Here is a 24,870-nt window from a genome sequence, read left to right on the forward strand (position 1 = left end):
GTATAGAGGAACGTACCCGTTCACCAGTCCTTCCAGGTCCGCCAGAAGGTCCACCTGCTCCACGATCTCCTTGTTCTCCCATCTCACCATTAGGTCCAACTCCACCACGTAGACCAGGAGGACCCTGGGTGCCAATTAGCAAAGTGTCTTGAGATTACACACAACATAATCATTCATTTTTATTCAGCACATACCCTATGACACTAAACATAACAACACACATTGCAACAATTGCGATTCTAACAAATCAGATGTGAAAGAATTTTAGGTTCGTTTGCTTGTTTCTTTGTTTAGCAATACCATTTTACATTCAATACTGATCAGACTGACAGATATATCTTTTGTAATTGGTAAGAATATGGAGAGAATATCTGAAAAGTTTGAGAAAATGTCAACACTTGTTTACATCAGTGGATTTGATTGATTTCATAACTGTATTGTCTCTCAAAGTTTTTTGCAAACAACTAAATCAGCTTGATTCTTTCAAATCTGAATGTGATACAGATAACAAAAACATTGAAGGAAAAACAGTAATAGAAATATGCATAATCAACTTGACTTCAAGCTTATCAATAAGCTCTTCATCTGTGTGCATGTGACACGGATAATAAAAGAGATTAATATCAAGCATATCATCCACCTTGTTCATTTGCATCACATATCCTATGTGAACTCCTATAAAGGTTTACTAGTAAGGCATGAACTATCTCTGTATGGAGGGGCTGCCAACATTAAGTATCACATGTGTTGATCGGGTAGACTTGGCAGCTCTGTTAGGTACGAGGAATATAAGTTTCCTTGTCAAAAGAGACTTACGGGGAGTCCGCGAGGACCTAGAAGTCCCATGTTACCACCAGCACCAGTTGGTCCCTGCATGGAAACAATCATACACACTTCCAAGTTTTGTTGTGTTACAAGTCTTACTTTCATCAACATGTAGGATGTAATCAGCAATAATAGATTAACCTAAAATTGAAACATGTCCATGACATAAACACACCTCAAGTATGCTGTATTAACAGTGTAATGACTAACTCCCATTTCCTCAGCATAATATGCTCCACAGACTAAAAGTGAATTGTTGCAGCAAGACAGATATGAGAATTGGTTGATTTTCCAAATGCAATTCATAGCACCAGTAGCTTGGCAACACAAAGATATCATAATTGTCAAACATTGGGGGATTTGTTTTGATAAGTGACCATCTGACAGTAGTACAATTATGGGCATTCTGTCTCAGAAACCAGATGCTCAGAAATGTGATAAAGAGGTGTACTGCAAGTACATTATATGTTCTGTCTTTAGTATCATGCAACCATTCCACACATTGCATCATGACAATTTCCCTTTTTTTGTGTTCAAATCAGTTATTAGAATTGAACTCTTGAATCTAACAATAGCTAGACAAACCTGATAAACAATAATGCTTCAGTTCCACATAAATATCTTACTATAACAAAAGTGATTACAGTGAAATACATTCTCCTCTTTATCAGACAGTATGTTTCAAATATCTCCACTTCTTACAGAGCACAAAAGCAGGTTTGCCAATTTCTTAAGCACAATTAGGTCAAGAATTAATATTCTTTCGAAAGACAAGTGAGAGGGATGGAATTGCAGTTTCATATGTTCATATCCTTATTTCAGGAATACAGTTTTTAACATTTCCCTTATCTATACAATGCAAAGTCATTTCTTGACAGATCAATTTACCAAGTGACATCCAGGGTACATATCGCGTTACCATTGAGAGGAGCCTTGAATAAAGGTGCTTACCACTTCTCCATTGCGGCCAGAGCGTCCATCAAGACCACGCTCACCAGCAAGACCAGCAGGTCCCTGGATACCAGCAGCTCCACGCATACCTTGTTCTCCCTAGCAACAGGAAGACAGGTTTCCAGAATAGAAGTTAACATTGAATCAGGAAAAGACACACTAAAGCAAGCCAGTCATTCAAAATGGCGTGTGGGTGCCTTCTGTATCAAAGTTAGATCTATTATATGCCAATGTTCTTATAACTGGAATGGAATTAATCTTTTAGAACCTCAATTTCACACCACACCTCCCTACCCACTGGGAATCATTCTGCCAAGTGCTTTCTATTTTTCTTTTTTTGATTAGGCGATTAAATCTTAAAAAAAAAAAAACCACCTTTCTGTCTATTTCTTGGTTGTTAAGAAAAGCTGTCAATGTCATGGAACATGTATTGACACTGTCATGGTTTTCATCTAATCTCATTGTAACTGTTGTGTTTGTAAAACTTTTTCTTTCTCTTCAGACTAAGTTAAATCTGGTACAGAATTCCGCTTTATGGCATGCATGACATCATCTGAAAGCTTGGGTTGCCAGGCTACACAGGTAGATCTTTCTCATGATTACTTCACAGTCTCTTCATGTACACTGTAGATTCTACAGTCTTGACAAACAAAAAGTTTTTCTTTCATTTTGTCTCAATCCAACAAGCGTTTGTGTAAGCCCTATAATTATCATTTTCTTCTCTTTTGGCAAATGCCATAGAGCAGTAGATCACTTGCTTGAGTTAGACAATGAGAAATAGCCCAACTAAAGATGATTTAATGTCAAATATGGACACTTTGGTCAAAGGAAGAGCTTCTGGCTAAAAGGCAACTAAAAATCAATACATAAATATAATATCAGCAAAGACACATTTTGAAATACCAATATGCGGAATGCATGCTAAAGAGGAACAGATCGTGTAGAACTCAGAGTATGACAGAGCTACAGAAAGAAGTCTAGACTGGTTACAAAGTTAAAAAGGAAATTCTGCCAACTCACAACTTCTCCCATATTTCCAGCGACTCCTATAGGTCCAGTGCTTCCACGCTCACCACGGTTTCCACGGGGTCCAGCAACACCCTGCATGCCACCAGGTCCCTATGATACAAACATTGGAGAAGCTTTGTCACACGCTGCATACTGACATGGATGCTCCATTAGGTGATGACAGGGTTTGTCTCATATCACTTTTTATTTTCAATAGAAGAATAATATACATGTACAAAAAAATTACAACATCCCTACCACAAATAATGTCTATTCAGTACTGTGATTAACCCTATTCTAACTGGGGGGGGGGTCAATTTGACCCCCCTCTCGACATTTCGCGCCGCGATTCCGCAACGCGCAAAGATTTTGCCGCGTCGTTTCATGACTTTTTTCTTTGAAGTCTCCCGCATATTTTGAGACCAAATTTGCGATGTCCGGGTACACCATTCTGAAGTTACATAATGTTTTGCGTATGCATGTCAACCCGAAAATGGCTCAAATTCATGATATCGTGTGCAAATCCAATGCAAATTGTGTTTTTTGGTTAAATTGATAAACATTAGATTATTTCAACTATTAACCATTGAAATTAATCAATTTTAATGTAGATAAGCTTGAAAAAGTGCCTGCAACAAATTTTGGCCAAAAAACAATAGAAAACAAAAAGGTCAAAAAAACAATGAAATACATCAGAAATTAACAAAACAATAAAAACAAAAGAAACTAATTTTGGTTGTGCTATTTTTTTACAAGAAAATTGTTCAATGTGTCTTGAGGAACTCTTACACAAAAATTTAGCAATCATTCAGTCTTCTTAATGGAGTTACAGTATAGGTGAAAACATGATTTCATGCATAAATTTGCATAATTAATTTACTAAAAGAAAATCAAATTTTTTTCTTTTCTATGACCATGTAATCTTGTAGTTGACATCCGGCTTTCTGTTCAGGCAAAATTTTGCGGCAATCGCGCAATTGGCGGCCGAGATCTGAAGGGGGGTCAAATTGACCAAAAACTTGGTCTCAAATAGCCCAGTTAGAATAGGGTTAATAGAGACCATACATGCACATGTACATAGAGAAAGTATGAGCTGGATGGCTCAAAACAAACCATCTTTTCAGTGAGAGAAGGGCAAAGTTCTCACCTGACCACCTGGCACACCAACCGGTCCCTGACTACCACCTTCTCCACGCATTCCTTGGCGACCAGTCACTCCTGGGGGACCAGCAGATCCAGGCTCACCATTAGCACCCTGATAAGACAAGGGTCAAATCACTGCAATCATTCTACTCTGAATGGACACACAATGTCAAACACAAACTTGTCCTCTCTCATCTATGCATCACTAAGATATCTCAAAGTATCTAAATTACAAGGGGATAAGAAATGGTAATTTGATTTCTTTGAGCAGTTGACTGTAATGTCTCTGCTCCATACACTACCACTACATCTAAAATAGGTCCACATGACTGAGAACCACATTCTCATTTCGATAAATTTCACAGATCTTAACCTCTGACAATGGCCAGAACTTGATTCTTCACCTGCACCATAAGAAAAAAAGGTGAAGAATATGACAATGGTAAATATAAAGGTGACTCTTTCAACGTAACCTTCTTAAGACATTTCATCTCTGTCATTTCAGGAAATTGATCGTATTCATTACCATAATTCCACACTTCTATTGACCTTTGATGTTGATTCAGTTATTCTTCTCAGTATTTTTTTTTTTTTTTGCTTCATCTAATCATAACATCTACACCACATACAAATGTATAGTTTGTAAGTTGTACAACAAAAAATTTAAAGAAACTCTTTCATTTAACTTGCAAGAAGAACAAGGTGAGAAAGATGGAAGGACAGACAAATGGAAGGCTGTAACATATCACCTTTTGCACCTTTCAGGGGACCGGCATAAAACATTTAATGCCTGTTTGCATAATTAAATTAATCTGATCTATATATTATACAGGCGTACTTTGGATATAACACATTCATCTTGAATGAACACTCTAAATGAAGGTACTTGTATGCGTATACAAAACCAGGAAGAGCCTTCTAAACAGTAAATTCTTTAAAAATGCTCATTAACAAATTGATATCGAATCATCTCTAATTATTAATATTCACATCCTATGCTATTCATTCATAATTCCAAAGACTTGACTAATAATTATGACTATGAGAAAAGGATTGGTCCAACTCACAGCATCTCCTCGTACACCTGGTGCTCCAGTCTCTCCACGGTTACCATTGAAACCCTATGAGAAACATCAAGGAAAGGATGAGGAACCACTCCCTGCACATACACCAAATTACAAATAGTCTTTTATTGACTTGCAAAGAAACTCGGGTCGCCCGGGAGATAGAGTTAAGGGTTTTCTGCAATCATTAGACATCTTTTTTTAAATGATTGATTGTACTTTTTGAAAAGATGATGATGATGATGATGATGATGATAATAATCATCATCATCATAATAATAAGAAGAAGAATGAGAAGAAAAAGAAAAAGAAGAAGAATTCCAATTACTTTTAAGATCATTATTATTATCATCATCATTATAATTACCATTACTATTATTAATCAATTTGCAAAGGGCACAAACTATGTACATATATTTTATACTGCAAGAGCTCCTGATGAGCTTCACATATTGTTAACAATTTTGAATAAAAAGATGTGTTATTAGTCTTGATTTGAATAATGCTTTGATTGGGAATTTCCTCATTTCTGGGGGCTGCACAAGCAAATGTTCAATGTCTTAATTCAATGTTTGTTAAACATTTTGAGACTTGCTGAGCAAAACATATCTGAACAACTACATGTATGCAGGTTATGAGTGTGTTTGCAATATTCCAGGTAATAGTTCTGTAATACAACCAGGAGCTTGTTAAGTTGACCATAAATTAGTGTAACTTATATTTGGGTTTGGTGCTTACAGCTTCTCCTTGGGGACCGGGTGATCCAGCCTCTCCTGGCATTCCAATTGCTCCCTGTAAGTGAAGTGAGATGTTTAGAGTTAAGACTATGACTCACTGACAGATTGCTTTCTGTCTTTCTCTCTATCAAGCAGCACAATACAGATGAGATGCGACCTTTTTATACAGCCATGGGGTGGGTTCTGCAGGGTCTAGACACTTCATAATACATGTATGTATCACAACTGAAGTTTGGTGAAGTTTAACATGCAAGAGCATAATCAACTGAAATTCAACTGTTTGGAATTTGATCTTTATGTCATTAGTAAGTAACAAAGACTGAAGATTTGCTCTACAGACATCACATGCCATTGCAGTGAACAGCCTTTGTTATTCCACTCAAGACGGATAGAAGAGTAATCTTGAAACAGCCAAGAGCTAGAACCACAAGTGGAAATGATGCAGAATGAATTGGCATGGCTGCAGAGCAGGGGCTTTTAGTAGCCTTTGGAACAGACTCCAAAGCAGTCTGTAGCAGAGACTTTAATTGTGAAAACTGGTGTCCTTTAAAGAGCATCACAATAAAAATCTCCTTTATGGCCCAGAAAAATAAGTTTGCAACAAGCATATAAGTAGAATCGGTGTGACTAACAACTCTCCCAAAAATCAAAATGACTACGTTCACCTCTCCATCTCTTTAGGGAACATTTAGTGACCACTTACCATCTCCCCTGGGGGGCCTGGGGGTCCATCGTTGCCAGGGCTGCCCTATTGAGAAGAGAGAAGAAAACCATACAGACCACTTCAGCTTCTAATCTCTGCAATTTCTACACTTAACAGACATTCAACAATTTTTTTCCATTCTTTTTCAATACTGTAATAATTAATCTTCCACTTAGACTTTGAAATGAATCTGTTTGCTCTTTTAAACTGACTTCTCTATACACACTTGGACAATTAACCTCAACAAGGGCCATGACATGCATGTGAAATCAATCTATTCTACATTCAAAATAAAATTCCAGGGATTCATCAGCACAGATTTCTAGGGAAGCTAAAAAACATGGTATCTCAACTGCACAAAACAGTCAAAATGAATAACTTACAGTTGGTCCTGTCTTGCCATCATTCCCTGCGAGACCATCTTCACCTGCAGCTCCCTGGTTCAACAAAGAAAAAAAAATTACAGAGTTTAGCATCATGCAATTTCTTTTGGTGCACGAGAGAATGAATGGTTGGGTATATATTTTCTTTGAGCAGACTGATTGACAACGAAAAGGAATGAATAGTTACTATTCTTTACCCATTCTATACTGAATTCTGAAATGCCCATAGACTTAATGCGCAGGTCATCATGTTCCCATATGGATCTGGTTAAGCTCTATATACCTTTGCCCAGAACAAGATGTGACCAAGAACAGTATGCAAGAATAGGAAATTTTATGTTTAAAAAAGAGATTCAAGTTCATTGTGTGCATATAATTATTCTGAAGGGCTTTCTAGTTTGCAATTCTGTCTTCCTTCTTTAATGTTTATGCATCTCTTCTGCACAAGAACAAGCTCAAAGGAGGGGGATACCACACAAGAACAAGTTTTGATAACAAAGAATAAATAAAAAAAGACATCCAAACATTTACTTACATTTGGTCCAGTGCGGCCTGGGGAACCTGGCTCTCCATTTACGCCCTGCGCAAAGAAATGATTAGACACAAGTGGTTTCATCATTGCTTTCAGACAAGAACCAATTTGCTATCTTGTTGAACTATCACTCAGTACAATGAGGTACGTGAGCTGAACATTCAAATCAATTACTTTATAAAGGTCCAGTTTACCTTTTGGGAGTACTGATTTAAAAATTTTCAAGATATCACATTTGATGCCTATGTGTAGGTCTGTTGTATCACAACACATCCTACCATATAATAATTTTGCAATAAAGCCTAAAATATGAGGAGATATCTGTGTTTTTCTCAATAAACCAGAACTGTAGACGGTTTAATCTGGAAACATTTTTATTATAACTATTGTTCACATTTTGTGTATTTAACAACACTTAACATCGATTATACGGATTCAAATTTTTACAGTAGTTGTTTCTAGCCCTTACTTACATGTAAGAACTATTTTGAAGTACTAATGCTGGGTTTTGTTTCATCTGCAAATGGTGAATTATGCCTTTAAGTAAGGTGCAAGTTTCCATGATATGGTCCTGTAGTCTCCATTTTATGAACAGACTATATATGACATTTCATCTCAAACATTTCCATTCAGTATGTTTGTTCACTAAAAAAGAAGGTGGCAAATAAATAAACTGTACAATGATATAACAATGACGAAAAGTTTCATAAGTTGGACCTTGCCAACTTTGAATGACTAAACTTACCCTAGATCCTGTCTCACCAGCGGGGCCCTGAGGTCCAGCTTCTCCTGGTTCACCCTGTTTTCAGCAAGAAAAGTGAATGCCTTATCAATCAAATATAACCAGCTTAAATCAGCATTCATGTATTCATGATGCAAGGTCAGCTTCACTCAAACTTAGAATACAAACACAATGTGTGTACTTGTTGGAGGAGGGTAATAGGTGTATGCAGAACACATTTGCCTTCTTTCTTTTTAATTTGGCCTCATTCATGTGTGTACCAAGTATGAAATTATAATCAATTATCTTAGTGAGGCTCAATGTAATATGAACACAGGATTTCCAAATTGCACAGTAGACTTTCAAGAAATGAAGAACAGGCAGAGTGGTTGTGACTTAAATATCTGAGACTGTACATCATTTTTGTGTTCTTGTGGCCATTCACTTAGTGATGAGATTAAATAGGTTTGAGTGATTAAAAAAAAAATTGTAAACTTACCATGAATCCTTGGAGTCCTGGAGCGCCAAGAAGACCTGGACCTCCTTGGGGTCCCTAGAAATTAACATCAGGATACATCCATTACTAGCATTACTGCTCAGCATACTCATGATAAATAGAGTTCCCTTCTCTTGCAGAGTGAAGAAGTCATCTCAGCTGGGTATCTTAAAATTATCCATACTTTTCGGAAGAGGCAAAAACTTAGTTCTGATTTGACTTTTCTCAAGTCATCAGTGTAATGACTGACCATGTGGACTCCTAATACTGGTGGATAAAATGCAGCAAGACAAAAAAAAATAAATACTACAATAACTCTGAGTAAGTGTTAAAAGAGTAATACCCTGGTTTTGAACTGGTGGAGAATTACCCATTGTACAGATTATACATTCTTTAATCTACTACGATAAAGACAAAGATATATGAAAAGCTAGGCAAGCTTACTGTTGCTCCGAGTGCTCCACGGGGTCCAGCAGGTCCCATGGATCCAGTTTCTCCCTGTAAACATTAAGAAAACCAGGATCGTGGCCTTGAAACATCTTAGTTTTGTCTATGATATGAAATGATAATTCCTTACCAATGAAGAAAAAAGAGAGTTCATGAACACTTCAAAGTAATAAAAGAAACAGATATGCTAAAATAAAACCCTTCCTGTGATTCACATTGAGTCAAGAATACTCTTATCATGTGACCCCTGATAGCCAAGGAATGCCTTTACTATGACACACCAATGGGCCTAGCAACATCTTCACCTTGAAAATTGTAGGAACTAGGAGACATCATCTTGATACATCTGAAGGCAAGGCACCTTCACCTTGACTTCAAAGAGGGCCAGAAGAATTAACCTAGATACACCAGAGGATTTACAGAAGGGCCAGATTGGATTCTAAAATATAATTATTTATGACTACTACAGTCACTTAGCTGCATTGCTACTAACTGAAGCAGCCTGAGCTCATTCAGACTAGCACTTTGCCATAGTTGGTATTAGTTTCAAAGGGTCAAATGAAAGACTATCACGGGGAGTCACAAGAGAGCAATTGATTCAGCAAAAATCATGTTTCTTTCTGAAGCCTCAAAAGAGACGAGTGTATATCTCAATGTGATTTTTTGCAGAAACTCATGAAATAAATTGCAACAATTGATTACAGTGTGGGTTTTTTTCCAAGACTTCTTAAAGGACAAGTTCACCTTCATAAACATAAGGATTGAGAGAATGCAGCAATATTAGTAGAACACATCAGTGAAAGTTTGAGGAAAATTGGACAATCGATGCAAAAGTTATGAATTTTTCAAATTTTTGTGTTGGAACCGCTGTATGAGGAGACTACTATAGCTTATGAGTCATATGCGTACAACAGTATAAAGAAAATGTAAAGAAAATTTAACATATTTTCACTTTTTTCGCATAACAAAAGAACACTTGACTTGCCTCTTTCTAAGGGCAGGGGGAATAATATTACCCATAACATATGTCGGTAACGAGTCAAGGGAATGTGTACTTTTTCCAAAAGATGAAATTTTGTGAAAATCTCTTTATATTTTCCTTATATTGTTGTACGCATATGACATCTAAGTTATTCATACACTGCAGTAGTCTTCTCATCCAGCGGTTACTGCACAAAAACTTCAAAAATTCGTAACTTTTGAACGGATTGTCCGATTTTCCTCAAACTTTCAATGATGTGTTCTGCTAATATTGCTACATTCTCTCAATCCTTATGTTTATGAAGGTGGACTTGTCCTTTAAATAAGAAATAAGAAATAAACTCATGAAATAAATTGCAACAATTGATTACAGTGTAGGTTTTTTTCCAAGACTTCTTAAATAAGAAATAAGAAATAATAATAAACTAACAGGAAGACAGAAGAAGTGACTACATGCCCCCTTCTCCCTCTTCTCTCTCTATTTCAAATATAATTTTACAATGGCTCTCATGCTGGGTCTCTTTTTAGTACTCTCATACATCAAGCTCTCTTCCTTCACCTTCTTTACAAATAATGTTATTTTAAAAAAGGGAAGTTCTCGTTTCATTTTTCTATTTCTTGATCTTATTTGAAAACAGAAAGGACTCAGATGGACTTTAATTTACACCAAAGTAATAATGAACCAAAGAGCTGAACCTACCTGCTCTCCTCCATTTCCTACAGGTCCTTGCTCTCCACCAGGTCCACGAAGACCCTGAGAAAGGATGAAATCACATCATCCCAATGTTAGGTTCACACTAGACCTAAAGCGATAGGTTTTACAACCACCTATCACAATATATTTCAATACATAATATACTGTGTGCCACAACAAATTCAACAGTGACCCTGGCAAGTTCTAATTTAAATAATCAAGAACTCTTCAGCTGTTTCCATGACGTCAGAATAAAAAGTTTTTCTCAACCAAGAACCATAAAGAATGTTCAAAGAAGCATCCACAAGGAAGTTCCATGCAGTAGAATCAAAGGATAACTGCAAATACAATGATGAATTTTAGACAATTGATATGTTATCTATAAAAACTTCTTCTTCTCATGGCATCAAGAGAATAAAATACATCTTCCTGATTAACAGTAAAGAGCATGTAAACAGGTCTATGAGTGGTTGGAAACCATAGTGACAAAATGAGACATAAGTTTATCTCTTCTCAGTAGACAGCAGGGTGGTCCACAACTTGAAATTTTAGCATGTTGCAAGCTCAGAATCTGAGAATATTGCAGAAATTGAATATGCGTGCAGCACACACAATGAGTACATAGCACGCAATATTTTGCTGCTTATCTCTCTTTGTGCTGCTTACGTTCAATGTTCTCTCTCATGTTTTGCACACAAATATCTAAAGTACCTGGTACGTAGTTTGATGTTTCTTATGTTATGCACATGTTTTGCACATTTTTGAATAGTTTTACTTTGAGCTTGTTGCAAATTCTTGAGGATGTTGCATAGCATGTTGCTGGCTTTTTAGGATGTTGCACAAGAATTTTAGCATGTTGCAGCGACATGCTAAAACCCCTCGTGGACCACCCTGAGACAGGGTAGTGCTTTGCAACTCTGCAAAAGATGAACAGGCTATTTGCATGACAGAATTCAATATTTTTGTGAGTCGTCAATTTCTTAAAAATCAATTCACTCACTGAATTTGAAAAAATAAGAACACTGCAAAACTGACTACATGAACAGTAGAGAGATATATCAAATGACACAAACAGCAACCTCTCATATGTTCTCAAACATGTGCCAATTCACAGTACACTACCAGTTGCAAAACTAACTGAAAAAAACAACAACAAATGAAAAAAAAATGTTTGCAAAGGAGATGAAGTAAAATGTCTAGTAATCAATATTACCAGTTTGGGTGATAGCCACAGGTCTTTCTCTGACACCATACGATAAATGTTTAGTGCTTAGAATCCTACCCTAGCTCCTGGAGCACCACGGCTTCCTGTCATTCCTTGGTAACCAGCGATACCCTGTGAGTGAAAATAATCAAGGTTAGGATCAATTAATAGAATGAATCATTTCAACAGAATAAAGATATACAGATGTCATTGCTGTCCTCCTCACACTCTATGTGCTTTTTTTTTTTCTATGTTCCTTCACATCTTTGCATTTATTCCTCCTTAGATTATTCATCTGGCATGATCACAAGTAGTAAGATATTGAGAAAAATGTTACGAACTCTTAATAATGGGTTAATTATTTTGATTTAAAATATGTCAAACAGAATATAGAAATAAAAGTACCGAGATATTGAGAATGCTCCAAACTCTTCCTGGGTTAACTCATTCTGATTTAAAATATGTCAAACAGAATATAGAAATAAAAAAAGAACTTGTACTTACAACATCTCCTCGATCTCCTGAAATACCTGAAGGACCTGTCACACCCTATAAGAACAAAAAACAAAACAAAACAAAATAACAACAACGAAAAAAACAAGAGATAGAGCTCAGTCATAGACAACAGATTAGATGGAATGATACACATCAGCTACAGTGAAGAGCATGTTACACTGAATACAGATAAAACAGGCAAAAATTTAATCCTTCAAACATATAGCCCTATCACTGAATTAAAGGTAAGCATTTGGCACCATATTGTTATCCTTAACCCGTTGAGGACGGACTGATTTTGCCACATCACGCATTTCCCAGAGACACCTGCCCGAGTATATCAAATTAAACGTAATCACAATTTTCATCCCAAAATGAATAAACACTCCTTACCTGAGATCCTGGTGCTCCAATCCGTCCTGGGGCTCCAACTTCTCCTGCTGGTCCCTACAAGCATTCAAATGAGATGACACTTTGGTTTGCTCAATTCTTTTGCTTTGTGAGTCATGATGCTTTTTTCCTCCTCATTAAGTACATTGTATCAACCTCAGAAGCATGTATGAAACAAAGCTTCCAGCATCCTTGGGGCAGAGGCATTACAAAGTCACATATAATAATAATGTATAAAACAGCGATGCATTGTTTTCTCTTCCTACACAGACTTCTTGCATAAAAAATGAATACTCTTCCAATAAGAGTGGAAAGGAATATGCAAGAATTTGGAGAAAAACAATCAGTGATCTACACGAATACATACAGTTAGTGGTCTTTAGCAGAATTCTACATTTACTAATTCAATCAATGTGTTTCACACATAGTTGATTCTAACTCACTACAAATACTCCACGCTTAATGCAACAGGTATATTTTTCAGTGAGTTGGGTACAGATTCTTGGAAACTGACTGTAGTGATAGAAAAGAGATGATTGTGCATCATTTGACATGATAAACTCCCTGCGTGCCACATTCATTTCCTTTCCACAGGTTTGTGCGTAAAAACCGGTGCACACTTGGCTTCACTGGTATTGAAAGGATTAAAAGGTGAGGTGTCTTACCATCTCTCCTGCAATGCCACTGTCACCACTGTTTCCTGGAACACCCTAGAACATGATTCAGAGATGCAAAATCACACAAATTGAATATCACGGGATAAGTGGACAAGAGGAATTCCATAAAAATGATATCATACATCTAAAGCCATATTCCATAGTATGCCATCTTATTGTTTCTTGATAAGGTCATACTCTTTGGGGACATTGGGCTAGAGGAGGAAACAAGACAAGGTCCTGCTTCATTCCTTGGGATTTCACATCAAGGGAGTGCTAGGTAATATACACAGTACTATCCTCACATGTGTCAAGTAAAAGAAAATACGGGTTAGATTATTGTATTCTTTCTACTATGGCACTGACAAAGAAATCCGATGTAAGGGAAAATGAGGAGTTACTCCAGTCAACAACATTGCTGTCGACGCCACAGCTGATGTGATTCAGCTTTGAGAGATTTAGGTAACACCTCTAAATCTTTTTTTTTCAGTGAATTCTTACAGACTCTCACATTTGTCATCGGATAAATATGAATGGGACTACTCCTACATTAGGAGAGTTGTTGGGTTGTAGTTGTTGTTGGGTTTTTTTTTTTTCCCCCAAAGCAATTTCATTTCAAAAGGGATGTAGTTTGGGGTTACTTGGTATTCTATAAAAACAAACCATCTTGCATGATCAATAACTATTGATAATAACAGAATGGAACAACAGCCAGTTTGATTCAGTCAGTGGTATACTTTTCAACTGTCACGTGTACGCTGGAGTGTCATACAAGTACAATAGAGTGAACACAAGATATACTCACAGCTACACCAGCAGCACCAGGAGATCCCCGAGGACCAGTCTCACCCAGAAGACCCACAGCTCCAGTTGATCCACGTTCCCCAGAGATACCAGTCTCTCCCTGTCACACAGTGAATTCAGGAAAATCTTCATAATAATAATAATATATAATAATAAGGTCTTATTTACCCAGGGTAGCCTCTTCAGTGTTGCCACTGCTTTACCAGAGGGCCCTGCTATTAGCATTACCCCAGCATTACCAGGTACCCATTTAAAAGTGTGTACACCTGGGTCCAGAGGGACATGGTGGGTAAAAACATCTTGTCCAAGGACGTAAGCACTGGGCAGGAATCGATCTCGGGTCCTCTGATCGGGAGTCGGGAGTCTTATCCACTATGCCACAGTGCTCCCACATTACTACATGTTGTTAGCAGAGTACATTGTCTGAGAAAACTATCTAAAAATTCAATGGCAGGCTCATTTTCCAGAATGGTTACTTTCACATCTGCTATCATAATATAACAATATTTATAAACATGACATAAGGCAGATTATAACAATCTTCTTCATAATCTCAGAACATTTGAAGGTCATTAGATATTTGAGACATCAATTCTCAGTTCATGTCACCTATATCCACAATGCAGTTTGCATACAGTGCACTATCACAAAGCACGAATTAAACATCCCTTCATCTCAGGAGCATGAACTATTTGAGCCTTGAAAGAAATGGGAGTAATCCAATATTCCTTTGCACTATTTAACTAATCTCATCTCACGGACCATCACTCTGGAAGAATTTAGTCATTATACAGCTAGGTATCACCAGCAAGGGATAGGTGACATCTTGAAACCGAGAATACATACCTTGGCACCAGCCAGTCCGGGGGCTCCTGGGGCTCCTAGGGGTCCAGAATTGCCCTGAATATAAAGAGAATAAATCCATTCAAAACTTGCTAGTAGAGACACAAATATATTTCAGAAGGTTTGTCCAGCCACATTGAAAAAGTACAGCATCATTACAGTTGTTACATAGATGACTAAATCATGTGACCTAAGTTTTTTTTTTTTTAAATAATCTTATTTACTTAGTATTTTTTTCTCAAGGAATATGAGACCACAAAGGATACAAATCAAACATTAATTACATTCAATCAATCATGATATTACTACTTGACGTCTTCTAATTTTGAGCAATCAATCCATTGTACAAATCATTTCATCTTGTAATTTCATGAGAGATTATGCTATTCAGTGAGAGAACTTGCCAGTGAGTATGTCCTCAAATTTGATAGATTCCTCTGACATGCAATATCTTGTTCTGGGTAAATTTAACAGAAAACTGCCTAATTTTACACTCAAGGACCAGCTTTCCATATAGAGGATAAACCAATTACCACAAAGTTTAAAATAGTGTAGAAGAATTGCTCTTTCAGAAAATACGAAAAACCAAGATTGACAAGCTTGACAAGTTTCACCAAATTTGAGTTCTCACATAAAATCTGGGTGTGCCACTTTTTGTTGGCTTTGTGATGCACGGGCACATATAGTCTATGCCTGAGTAACTCACTGAATATCACAACCATTTTAATTGTTTTTCTTTCCACCTTTCTAGCTCCGCCATCCATAGCAAAAAGAAGAAATTACAATGAATCAATACTTACCCCAGGTCCCTGTTCACCAGTGGCTCCTGCGGATCCACGTTCACCCTACACCAAAGAGAAACAGTACACAGGGGAGGCTTAATGGAGACCATCACTGAAATCCTTCAACATCATCTCTCTTTAATAGTGAGAGAATAGTTTGATGCCCTTTAGCACATAAGAACAGGTGATTGATACTGTGGAAAGCATTATTATTGCAAATAAAAAGTGTTTAAAAAGCACTGGATGAAAGAACTATCTATATCAATGAAAGAAAGTAAATACAGATCTGGCACTACTACCACATATAATTGCAAAAAAGACAAAGTTAATGGCATTGATACTACGAAAAGGAGGAAAAGCTACCTACACTGATGTAGTAAGAAATAAGGATGATTGACCTTAAGATAGGAGGAACACAACAGTCATGACCGTTATGTTTTTACATCTATAGGATAGTTACAAACTATCAAAGTAACAAACTTACAGCTGGACCTTTAGCTCCACTTGGTCCACTACCTCCAGTAAGACCACGTGCACCCTGTAGAGAAGAGTAAAAGAAATATCAGAAGCATTCTATGCTTTTCTACAGTATGATACAAGACTAGTAGAACAAACTCCAATCTCACAGTCAATATATGAGGCATACAGCTACAGACAATATTAATGATTACTCTCTAACACTCATTCACAGGTCATCCTTAAAGATGGCAGCACAATACCTGCAAATATTCCATGAACTCATCTCTATTAACAGACTAATACGCAAAAATAGCAATATACACATCAGAGGCGTCATCTCTCTTTTTAATCCACACCCCCCTCCCCCCCCCCCCCCCCCCCCCCCCAACCAGTCGGGTAATCAGATCTTTATCAGGGACAATAGTTTGTACTAAACAATTCATCATTCATTATACGATATGTCATCACATAGCACAACAGAATTCAATAACTGCATTTCAAGTGGCATATCAGATGTGATGTTTGAAACTTTTCCTAAAATTATTCCACCAAGTTAACTCTTTACATTGCAATGGAACCAACAGACAGTGACTTCAGATTCATCCAACTAGTGTTCACTTACAGGGTTTCCTTGTGGACCCATCATGCCCACATCTCCAGTATTTCCACTCTCTCCCTGTAGACCCTTGTCTCCTACAGCACCATTCATTCCACGTCGGCCCTAGAGTGAGAGGACAAAAGAAAGGGATAAAAATCCACCATGTACAACATCATAACTTTGCAGTGCCCTTCACTCTCATGAAGTGATAAAAACCCCTTTTTACTTTACCAAACCTTGTTTGCAAAAGCACTGATCATCTTTGTTTTAGATGAACTTTTATTATGATGATGGTTCCTACTAATGGACTTTACAAGCATTAGAATATATCCAACAGAAATATAACAAACCATTTAGAGTTCCAGTGATTAAGACTTGGTTAGCCTTTTGTCAAGGTCCTCTCGCTGTATGGTGAAGAGAGCCCAGCTGAGTGGGGTAGCACGAGGGCCTTTTGAGATCTGCTTCGCATCCTTCTGTTAGCCCTTTGATTTACCAACTTTTGCTCCCCGATTTCGGGAGCAAAAGTCGATCAATCAGTATATCTGACTGTCCAAGCCCGATTTGCATATGGCGAATGCTTGTCACAGACCTCCATAGGTGGTCAGTGATGAATGTGAATAGGCATGACAACACAGAGATGGAGGATGTGGGGAGCGCATAGATCCACTTGGTCGACCAGAACCCGTTAATATGAATATTCAGTAGCGTTCATGTGTCCTGAATAATAATGTGTGAAGCCGGGTCCCGTCTTATAAAGCCTTCAAATCGGTCACAAGTCCCCAAATCAATCGCAACTTGCATTGCAGCACACACAAAACTTGTGATTGATTTCTATCACAAGTCTTTATAAGACAGGCCCCAGATCTCAAAAAGGCCCCCGCGCTGTCGAGCTCGGCTCACAAGAGGGTCTTGACAAAAGGCTGAGACTTGGTTAACTTCCAAGTGTGTCTGTGCAGACATCTTCTACCTTCAAGAACTAAAAAATAATTTTTACATTTTTTTTTTGAATAAAAAATAATTTCACTTAAATGTGTAACAACATACCAGGATTGAATCGAAACTCAGCAGGCAAAATCAATCTCATCTCATTGGTAGGTTTACATGAAGAAACTGTAAAATCCTCGTCTTAAATAATTTCAATTATTTCTTGAGATAAAATTCTGTCTTTCTTCTCACAAACATGATATGACCTAACATCTTTTATGAAATAGCTGGGTGACTCTTATTAATAACATAACATCAAACTATGATGTATTCAAGCTGCATGTATCAGAATAAGTGTCACTCACAGTCCATCCTTTGTGTCCAACAGCACCATGCATTCCAGGCATACCAGACAGACCCTTGGGGAGAAGAAGAAAAAAAAAGTAAATAAAAGTAATGTTGGGAAATATTTCAATGTGTTTTGAAAAAATATCAGAGAGAAGGTGTATAAATAACAATTGCACTTTTCAAATGATCAATTGAATTAAAGTAATTAAAGTAATTCCCCAGTTTTCTTTCATGAAACTGTACAACAATTACACCTTATCTATTGTAATATCCAATATAAAAAAAAAACCCCACAAAAACAAACAATCAAATCTACTCAACACATTGATATCTACAAATGACACTTCTAGCTCCTTCTCAAATACCTCAACAGAAATATTGACCATGTTATTACTGCAGGTGCAACTGTCATAGAAGATTGGATATCTATATCAAACTATCAAGGTTCAGTATTAAAAGTACCAGATTTCAGTGACAATTTGATAGTTATCAAAATGTATAAATGTATGAATCGAGGACTCCTTAAAGGTAGGGGATACCTTTTACAGACCTCCCAAAATGCAGCAAAACATTAAATATAAATCTCAGGGGACTTGCTTAGGCCACTGCTTAGAAAATTGGAAGTCAACAGTTATCTAAAATTTGAATAATGCACAAATCTCAACTACTCAGTAGTTCTGTGTGTCAGCCACACTTAAGCCTTTTTGTTGCATTCTTCTGTATTTGTGATCTATAAACACAAATCTAAAAGTACAAGAGCTGATGTAATAACATATAGAGTGTGTGGCAAGAATGTATATAGAAATGGTTGTAAGTGTTGATGAACTTTCTTCACAAAATATACATGATGGACACACATGCAGTACATGGGTCTGCAAAGGTAGCCTAGTAATGTACTGGAATTTACGGTGAGCCCCGAAAACAATTCAATTCAAAATCTAACGGTCCAAAAAATGTACTAAATGTTACCTTCCACTTTCAATACTTTATGGGAGTTTCTAAAATGATATTCTCTTCAACATACCACTGTATTTATACAACTCTTCATTTAAGGCGTGCAAATGGGATTTCCTACCTTTAAGAGAGTAGCATAATACTGAGTTACTCACAGGTCTTCCTGCTTCTCCAGCCATGCCCATTTCTCCTGGACTTCCATTCCTACCATCATTTCCATCTGCACCATCTTCTCCTCTTGGTCCTCGCATGCCAGAAGAGCCCTTTACATGAACATAAAAAATAACTTCAAGGAACACTCCTCACTGAACAGACATACCACCTGACACAACGACAAATTTTGCATCCAGATAGACATGCCACTACCATCTCAGTGATTACTTTACCAGAAAAACAAAACAAACAAACAAACAGAACAAATATGTGCAATCTATTGGAAATAACACAGAAAATTGAGTACAGTTTTTCTGGTACTCACTATTCAGAATGGTTGCTGTTTCCCCCCCCCCCCCCCCCTCCAATAACTAGGCACTCTGACATATCTGATATGTATCTTAATTTAAATGGCTCTAAAAAAAAAAAAAAAAGAAGCATATTATGACTGTAACTTTGTCTATAAAATGCCTGTACTCTCAGCATAGAACTACTTGAACTCAGGTGTTCTTGTGTGACAATGACCAAAGATTGATAACATTGCATACGATGCTTTCCATTGAACAGGGTACTTATGAGATGATAATATCACTAATTCCATTGGTATGTGTATTTCTTTTAATATAGCCATTTAGGATTTCAGTGCATGAGTGGCTTGGAAGGGAAATACGTAGTATTTATTAACAGATCCATTTCTCAGCTTGATATAATAAAACAAGACACCTGATTGAAATCCTTCTGTACAATTTAGAAAAACATTTTTAATCATTTATGTTAACCATCAACCAATGTCCATGTAATTCACTGTTCAAATATTTCTCAGGAACTTTGTTCAAATGGCTTTCTGTTATATCCTTGTTTGAAAAGGTAGTGCAGAAATAATGCAAAATCAAATCAAATCAATACAAAACTAATAAGAGTAAAAAGCACAATGAAACATGTCATGGAAAGTTTACTCGGCACCAGGCCAAAATGGAATACTTGTCATCCTGAAATAATGAACAATCAAGAATTTGTTTGTTTCTTGCTCCCTTTATTTCAGAGTGAATTAATACCCCGTGCTATGGTTCACTCTGAAGTAACTTTTAAGATATATGACCACAACTCAAGATCCAGCTATGAGATTTCAAATACTGCCAATCATTTTTCTTAATCAGAGAGCTGCTGAAGACGCACATGACAAAATGTGGTGAGTTGTTTTTTCATAGACTTACCATAGATCCTGTGGATCCTGGAACTCCTGGGGGTCCTCTCAATCCCATTGGTCCCTGTACAATACAGCCATTCAAGAAACCATCAAAACAGTGAAAACAATAGAAACTACCAAAGCAAACAAAAAAGAAAGGAAGTACAAGGCATTACATGATCAAGATGAATAGAAACTTATATTAGAGTTATACATAGAACACTTAACTGATTAAAATTTATCACAGAAATGGAAATTATGCCATGAAATTTGGAAGAGAAGCAATTTTTGTATGATCACCTTTAAAATTTGAATGGTTTTACTTCTTTTATTGCAACTGACTAGAAGAGCACTCAAAACCAGATTTATAATCTAGTGTAGACTTCTACACAATGCAATTCTGTTGTAGGTATACATGTACTTATTATCAGGGCACTCAATTCAACACACTCCCAATTACACGATCAAGGCATTTGAGTACAATTAGATGCTCCCTTTAAACTACCTCAAGAAACAAGTAAACTCACCCTAGATCCACGATTACCAGAGTAACCAGGTGATCCAGGTCGTCCCTGGGAAAGTTTGATAGCAAGCAAAGAACTCTGGTTGAGAACATACCCATATATACATGAATATCAAAGACACGGAATGAAATCACAAAGCAAAACTTGTCAGCATATCACAATTCAGTAGACAAAATTTTCATTCAATAGACAAAATTTTCTACGTTTAACTGCATGGCCATAATCCATATTGAGCTAACCCTCTTAATGGTAAAAACTGATTTACTTGAGGCATACATTTAGTCACGGTACACACAACTACAGTTTTATCTTTATTTTTGTTTTTCTTGCTACAATAATACAATGCGAATTGACAACCAGTATTTTTTTTTCCTGAATAACGTAAGATCGAAGAGAATGCTTAGCAATGGCAGAGTCTGGCTTCAGAATTTCATCTCCCCAGTATGGCTGCCATTACTACTTAGTCAAATCTAACCACACCTACAAATTTGTAAGCCGTAATGAAAAAAAAAAACAAAAGCACAGTGATAACCTTCACATTTCAGAGCACAGTCTTTCCTGATTTTGCAGTTTTCTTTTTTAAAGGTACATAAGCATGTTGCTATTATTGTAACGGACTGGAAGCAGTGCATATAGATTTGTACTCACTGGCAACATGTTTTGCATGTATGGGTAGGAGAGCGCACCATAGTTTGGTCCTTTGGAAACAGTAGCAGCAGCAACGACCTGACAAGGGAAGAAAAAATTGGTAAGAGATGGTTTCAGGGAGGCAGAAAGTCCCATTCTCCAGCACAACTTCAAAACTAACATCACAAACAAAGACTTCCTTAACTGATTTTTAACAAATTATATATTTCTTTTTTAATTCAACTTTAACAGAATTCCAGTGACTCCAATAAAAGTCTAATGCTTGTAACCTCTTGAAAGTTATTCTATTTGTTGATTGATATAGGTGTACTAATACTTATTCCTAGCAAAGCTTCATCTGGTTTATGTAACTGATAACAAACCTCATTCAGCATTATACTTCATATTTCAAATATTCTGTCTTTCTTTCATTATAGAAGTCTAAATCATAATAAGAACCTCATAGTGGCAATGACTATCACAAAACTGCTACTATGAATACACATCAAAGTCTCAGCTTTATTTAACGAGAAGCAGAAGAAAACACTGTAGAGGGTTCACTACTCATGCAGCCCTCAAGAGGTCTGGAGACACCTACCTCACCAGGGGGTCCAGGAGGTCCAGGGGGACCCATGGCACCAGATGGACCAGAACGACCAGCATAACCATCTTCTCCCTGCAAAATCACAAACAGAATTTATTCTCCTCATTTTGGAGATATATTTGCAGGTGTTATGAAACATTGCTCTTGCTTTTACAAGAAAGAAATTCTTACTGGTGCACTTGCCAGAGGCAAGGTCAGATTAACTGTAGTATTAGCTAGGAACAGCCACTGTTCAATACAGGTTATATTAAACATTCAACACTTCACTGGCCCTTAACTGTCAGGTAAAGTCACTATTGCTACCAGCTAATATCTGGGAAAAGCAATAAGCTTTGTAGTTGTGTAGTATATACATGTATTACAATATCTTTGATTCATTGTTCTCACAAAACACCAATAAAACTGCAATATAGTGTCTACTCACTCGCACAAACTGCACATAGCAATTTATAAGGAACAAAGTTCAAAGAAAAAAACTTACACGGTCTCCAGGAGTTCCAATTAGTCCGTCAGGTCCACGTCGTCCACGGTAGCCCTGTAAGAAAAGTCAACAAGATACAGTTTGGAAAGAGAAATATGCAAGGGTGGCATTTACAGTGTAGCATCATGCACGTATATCAACTTTAAAAAGTTCATACAGACACGCATACATTTTGACTTCTCATTCAAAGTGAAGGTATATGACTGCTCTATAGCAGGCAGCACATTACTCTCCATGGCTGCATGAGGCTTTTGCCACAGCACTAAATCAATCACCTAGGCTGCACACATTCAACATATCAATTTGTCAAATAAATGGCAGGTTTCCACAACAGAAATGAAGTTGTAGATGATAGGAACTTACAGCAGGTCCAGGTAGTCCAGGTCTTCCCGGTGGTCCAACCATGCCAGGCTGCAGGGAGAAAGCAAACAATCACTTGTCAGCATAACGGGGACACTTTATGGGAACATATCCTTGGTCCAATGTAGAGGAGCATCAGGGGGGCGTTTCATCAACGAGTTCGTCGGAGTTTTCACCGACAAATTTGCTATCAGCCAATCAGACGCAAGGATTTATACTGACAACTGTAAAAAGCTAATGAAATCCTTGGTCTGATTGGCTGATAGCAAATTTGTCGGTGAAAACTCCGACGAACTCGTTGATGAAACGCCCCCTGCAGAAAGGAAAAAATCATTAATGACAAATTCATAGACCTTCAATACATACAAAAGAGGACCTTCAAATAGCATCCACATATATATGTTTAAAGTGTTCGAGTGGAAGATTATCATAAACTGCTGGCTTTTCCCATTGCCTTGGTATAATTGAAGGAATCAATCCTAGATACAGCAGTACTTTACAATGTGTTTAAATTGCCTTAGGTTAAACAATTACCTCAATGGTTAGCCAGGAACGCTTCTATCTTTATCAATCCACAGCTGAAGCTTTCATATCCTCATTGGACCGTTCATGAAGTTGTCTCTCAAGTCTAATATTACTGCAATAATAACAACTACAGCTAGAAATCAAGTCCTGACCTCCTGGAGCTGGAAGAAAAACTATGTGATACTTACTGGGATATTGAATGGTTCTCCCTTAGCACCCTTAGGTCCAGGTCGGCCTGGTCCCTAGTGCAGAAAAAGTTAAGACTTCTCCATTAGCAATGTCTACACATTAACTCGTCAATTCTGCATATATACTGTATAAGCTGTTATTTTCGCCAGGGTTTAATTTTCACAAATTTTGCGAATCACAGCTGGACACAAATTTAACAACACACAAAATTGTCTCCATGCCCTTTGTTAATAGAGCATTACATAAGCGTCGGCGTCGATTCGCGAAAATATCTGTACGCGAAAATAGCAGCATATACAGTAGAACCATCTATGAAACACTTTGCAAAACTTGCAGAGCACTTTGTGACTGAAGGTTCGAACAAAAGACAAAGCTAAAGAATAAAAAGAATATTCCTCCTGTGCTTATTTTTCACCTGCATTGAGATAAGTGCAATTTTCCGACTAGTTTGATATCAATTATGAAATTCTGTAAAATAATAGAGTAAATGTGAGTTGGACATGGCTCAGACAGAAGGCCTGTGGAAAGCCATATGGGAATAAAACAAAATGAAATCCGTTTTGACTGCTGCAATATTCGATATCATCCAAAGTGACAACATCGCAGCAGTGCAAAAATTACATTACATTTAACAATCATGCGGAAAAGACATCAGCAGCAAAGGCGAGACAGATTTATTTTCAAAATTTCTTGCCATAATTCTTCACCTCATTGTCTGACATGGTTACTACTAACAAAAACAACACTGATGATTTTTCCCCTCCATCAATACCTACTTTTAGAGCTTTTAGATGAATGTTTAGGAATGTGCATTATGCACATCTTTTTCAATGAAGTGACACTAAAGAGCATCAGTTTTGCTGGTTCCCCCTACGGTCCTGATTATTACTTATCTTCATTTGATGGATTCGAATTACTCACCAGAGGAGGAGCTGTTGATACATTGGAAGGCCAGAGCAGAGAATCATGGAAAGAAAGTGACATTCATGATAAGTATATTATTCTGTAAAGTAGAAATGAAAAACACATTTCCCTTTCACCAACATGCATGCATGAACTCCACTGTTCATGCATATGAT

The 24,870-nt window shown here is 37.1% G+C and overlaps 1 protein-coding gene and 1 long non-coding RNA gene across 2 annotated transcripts in view; both read right to left on the reverse strand.

Moving 5' to 3' along the window:
* LOC139725807 (uncharacterized) overlaps positions 1-24,870 on the reverse strand; it is a 92,122-nt gene that overhangs the window by 18,626 nt on the left and 48,626 nt on the right. The window contains 30 exon segments of the mRNA XM_071636886.1: positions 17-124; positions 817-870; positions 1,777-1,875; positions 2,797-2,895; positions 3,932-4,039; positions 4,995-5,048; positions 5,730-5,783; positions 6,432-6,476; positions 6,815-6,868; positions 7,350-7,394; positions 8,092-8,145; positions 8,567-8,620; positions 9,008-9,061; positions 10,692-10,745; positions 11,968-12,021; positions 12,394-12,438; positions 12,778-12,831; positions 13,440-13,484; positions 14,236-14,334; positions 15,081-15,134; positions 15,878-15,922; positions 16,344-16,397; positions 16,941-17,039; positions 18,206-18,259; positions 19,298-19,405; positions 20,510-20,563; positions 21,009-21,053; positions 21,654-21,800; positions 23,791-23,844; positions 24,713-24,723. Coding sequence (XP_071492987.1) covers positions 17-124; positions 817-870; positions 1,777-1,875; positions 2,797-2,895; positions 3,932-4,039; positions 4,995-5,048; positions 5,730-5,783; positions 6,432-6,476; positions 6,815-6,868; positions 7,350-7,394; positions 8,092-8,145; positions 8,567-8,620; positions 9,008-9,061; positions 10,692-10,745; positions 11,968-12,021; positions 12,394-12,438; positions 12,778-12,831; positions 13,440-13,484; positions 14,236-14,334; positions 15,081-15,134; positions 15,878-15,922; positions 16,344-16,397; positions 16,941-17,039; positions 18,206-18,259; positions 19,298-19,405; positions 20,510-20,563; positions 21,009-21,053; positions 21,654-21,800; positions 23,791-23,844; positions 24,713-24,723 — 1,958 coding nt within the window.
* Positions 22,223-23,093, reverse strand: LOC139725822 (uncharacterized). The gene is made up of 3 exons (XR_011710570.1): positions 23,081-23,093; positions 22,718-22,771; positions 22,223-22,308 (listed from the first exon to the last, which is right to left on the reverse strand). It is a non-coding gene; the product is annotated as an uncharacterized lncRNA (long non-coding RNA).

This window comes from Diadema antillarum, unplaced genomic scaffold, assembly GCF_040938485.1.
Source record: "Diadema antillarum isolate AM-2024a unplaced genomic scaffold, OU_Dant_1.0 seq00000059_RagTag, whole genome shotgun sequence".
Classification (NCBI taxonomy): Eukaryota; Metazoa; Echinodermata; class Echinoidea; order Diadematoida; family Diadematidae; genus Diadema; species Diadema antillarum.